The sequence below is a fragment of the Etheostoma spectabile genome, chromosome 18 (assembly GCF_008692095.1).
Source record: "Etheostoma spectabile isolate EspeVRDwgs_2016 chromosome 18, UIUC_Espe_1.0, whole genome shotgun sequence".
NCBI lineage: Eukaryota > Metazoa > Chordata > Actinopteri > Perciformes > Percidae > Etheostoma > Etheostoma spectabile.
The window spans coordinates 13983263-13987223 of NC_045750.1; the positions used below are offsets into that span (position 1 = coordinate 13983263).

The window sequence follows — 3961 nt, forward strand, 5'->3', positions numbered from 1 at the left end:
GTGAGATGTGAGAATGGGAATGATGAATATTACTAAATAAGTGGAATAATAAGCGGAACCAGTAAACAGGTGCTGTTGTTCTCCCCGTGAGGTGTAGGCCTACAGGCTGTATGATACAGTAAGTTTCACATTATGCGAAATAGAAACCAATCACATGAACAGGGTTGTGTCTTTCCTTATTCTTTGGCTAAACCAGATGAATGTTTCTGTTGGCACAGGGCAGGACACAACTGGAGAGACTCCTCCCGTTTCTACACAGAAAACAGGAAGAAGTGACGAGAAGCAGCACCTAAAACGGCTTTTCGGTAATGTATTAGAAAACAAAATAAAGTTAGACAATCCAGTAAATAGGGCTTTTGTTGACGTAACAGGGAATTTGGGTATGTTTATGAAAAGCTCCTGGAACCAAAAGTACTGAACCTGAGCTCTGGCTGAGAAATCACGAGTGAATCTGTGAAAGTGAAAGTAAAGTTAGGTCTGTCCGATCAGAATGGCAGCCAACGTGTCACCGTCTGAGGAGGACTGCACCTGCCCGGTGTGCTGTGACATTTTCAAGGATCCTCTGGTGTTGTTGTGCGGTCACAGCTTCTGTCAGCACTGTCTTCAGGAGTGGTGGAGACTGAGCGGACTCCAGACATGCCCCGTCTGTAAGGAAATCTTTCCGATGGCTCAGCCTCCACGCAACCTGGCACTGAGAAACCTGTCGGACACTTTGAGACAAGAGAAGAGTCAGAGACCTCAATCTAAGGAGATGTGCAGTCTGCACGGTGAAAAACTCAAGCTCTTCTGTCAGCATGATCAACAGCTCATCTGTGTGATTTGTAGGGATGCACAAAAACATAAGAAACACAACTGCGCCCCTATCAACGAAGCGGTAGCACCCTGTAGGGTAAGAAAACATATTTAAATTTAAAAAAAAATTTAGAGAGAGATTTTGTGTTTGGTAGGCTATTTAAAATCATTTTAGAAATCACTGTTCATGTTGTTCATGTAGACAAATGTAGGTGTTGTGTAACTAATCCACTGTTTGCTATGTATTTAATATGCACCTTTATTTGCAGGCTAATCTGAAGCTTAAGGTGTTGCATTTGAAAACCAAACTGGGGTTATTTAAAGCACAAAAGCTCACCTGTGATAAAATGGCCGGCCACATTAAGGTAAGTCACAGACTATACTGTCGTGGTTATAGAGGCAGAAAGCAACATGTGTTGTCTGTTATTTCCATCACAAAGGTGTTTCTCCTCAGCTCCAGGCTCAGCAGACGGAGAAGACAATCAAAGAGGAGTTTCAGAAGCTTTACAAGTTCCTGCGAGCAGAGGAGGCTGCGAGGATTGATGCGCTGAGAAACGAGGCCAGGCTCAAGAGTGAAGCGATGAACATCCGGATGGTTAATTTGACTGCAGAGATCTCCTCGCTCACAGACAAAATCCAAACCATAGAGAAGGATATGAAGGCTGAGGACTTCTCATTTATGCTGGTACTCAGTGATTTCTAGTGTTAATTCATTTTCTGATCTTAATATGAAAATAATTATAGGTATTGATTTACTATCCCGTTTTCTCTTTATTCGACAGAATGTCAAATCCACTATGGAGCGGTAAGTTGCTTCCTGTACACCTATCAAATCCCAGCTGAATGATGGTCAGGGCTGATGGTAGTTTGGGACGGTTTCATTCACTGTGGGCAAAAAGTCCTGGATGCATCCCGTTCAAAAGTTTAGGGGAGAGGGAAGCTTGATCTAGGGAGGTTAACACAAATTTGGAAAAGGGGAATTACTAGAGTGGTGGCTAATGATTGTAAATACATCTAGAGAAAAATAAATACCAGCTTTCACTAATAGGGAAAAATTGCTTTGATTTGATAACAATCTTAAAAGGATTATAACTTTAAGACTTTGCACCAAACAATGAAATGAAAAAAACATTTGACTAGTAGTCTGTGGCTGCTTAATATTCCTTTAGATCTCAATGCATCCTGCCAGACCCAAAGACTCCATCAGAAGCTCTGATTGACGAGGCCAAACATGTGGGGAACCTGCAGTTTACAGTCTGGAAGAAGATGAAGAACATAATCCAATACAGTAAGCAAAGTGGTTCTGCCTCGCAATATGTTAACATTTTAACATATATTTCATCTGCAGTGGCATGTACAGTACAGGTATATGCTGAATCTTATCACCAAAGCAACACCAAGTTGTTCTATGAATACACTGTAATGTTTTTAGTAAAACATTTACCTTAAATTTAAAGGAGACCTATTTTATACCATTTTCAGGCTCATACTTGTATTTTGTGTTTCTACTCTACTCATGTAACCCAATTTACAGCCCTCCGTGGCCCCACACAGGACCGAAATGGGCTTGTTTGCTGGATATGGGCTGGGTTGCAATGAAGTACTATATATAGTGCAACATTATATTATGAAATAACAATAAAGGCTTCTAAACCAAATATTACACAACTGGACATGCTCCAGCAGGAATGTGATCCGAAATTTGGGTGAAATTAATATAATTTATTCTTTATTAATTCCACAAGGGGAAATTACAATTTCCACTCTATTGTTATTACACACACATGCCCAGTACCTATACATGCACTAAATGGAGAGATGCCACTTCTCCAGCTACCAGCCTACCACCATACTTTGTTCCGTATGGGGGCTTGAACCAGCGACTCTCCTGTTTCCCACCCAACTCCCTACTGACTGAGCTACTGCCGCCCTGATCATAACAACATCTGCAACCAAGATTACAGCTTTCCCTGACTTAGCATGTAGCTACATGGGGCAGGGTATGTAACGTAAACACTGCCGTAGCGTGCCAGCCTGGAGCGGGACGACCATTTCTTTTACGTTTACCTCATTATTTGAAGCTTTGGCCATGTGTAATATGAAAATCTCACAGTGTAACATTATACATCTGACAGGAAATACAGAAAAACGTATTAGGTCTTCTTTTATAAACCATCTCAATAATTTTCCCTTTTGTTTTTATTTGTTTTTCTCTGAAGCTCCTGTAACTCTGGACCCCAACACTGGCTACTCAGGGTTTACTATATCAGAACACATGACTCGTTCAACAATAAGCGTTAAGAGTCAGGCGCTTCCTAAAAACCCAGAAAGGCTATACAATATGATTCTTGGCTCTGAAGGCTTTAGCTCTGGAAAACACAGCTGGGATGTGGTGGTGGGGGGACCATTTTGGGCTGTTGGTGTGGCTGCAAAAACGCCAAGTAAAGTACCAAAGACCGATCCCAACATCTGGGCCATCTACAGGTGCAGTTGCACTGACATTTTGCATGAACTTACTCCAGAAGATTATGTGAAAGAAGTAGGCCTACCTATACATTCATTTCCCCAAAAGGTCAGAGTGCAGCTGGATTATGACCATGGAATAGTTTCATTTTTTGACCTTGATAGGAAAACACCTGTACACACGATCAAACGCACTTTCAAAGAAATGGTCTTTCCGTATTTTCGTGAGAATGCAAAAATCCTTCCAGCTGAATTGTTAGTGAGGATAAGACAACCCAAATAAACATCTCTCTGTACTACAGAGTGCCAACAACACGTTATTACCGTACATGTTTTCATGAACATTTTAATAATGAATTGATACTTTTAAATATTCACGGTAGTTTATGTTTCTCAGATTTCAATATAGTTGGGTAAATCTTGGTCTGTCTTTCTAACCCTAATGTTAACAACACAGCTATCAATGTGCAGAATATTGAAGTTTAACATATAATGTAATGTAATCTTTTGACATGTCAGTGAGCAATCAAATGCCAACCAGAGTGTTGTAAGTTACAATGCAGGCTTTCCTTATTCTCTTTTTGGTGTAGTCCACCTTAAAGGGGCATTCCACCGATTGTACACCTTTAATTCAGTTTAATCGTCATGAGGAGATTAGATTAGATTAGATTATACTTTATCATCCCACAAAGGGGAAATTTCCTTA

At 40.6% G+C, this 3961-nt stretch overlaps 1 protein-coding gene across 1 annotated transcript in view; it reads left to right on the forward strand.

Moving 5' to 3' along the window:
• The first annotated feature begins 224 nt into the window (after positions 1-224).
• The window catches only part of LOC116706370 (zinc-binding protein A33), a 3879-nt gene continuing 142 nt past the window's right edge, over positions 225-3961 (forward strand). The window contains exons 1-6 of the mRNA XM_032543161.1: positions 225-889; positions 1062-1157; positions 1247-1477; positions 1575-1597; positions 1962-2080; positions 3012-3961. The exon at positions 3012-3961 is cut by the window's right edge and continues 142 nt beyond it. Of these exons, the coding sequence (XP_032399052.1) occupies positions 491-889; positions 1062-1157; positions 1247-1477; positions 1575-1597; positions 1962-2080; positions 3012-3538 (1395 nt within the window). The 5' untranslated portion in view covers positions 225-490 and the 3' untranslated portion in view covers positions 3539-3961. The remainder of the gene's footprint in view (positions 890-1061; positions 1158-1246; positions 1478-1574; positions 1598-1961; positions 2081-3011) is intronic.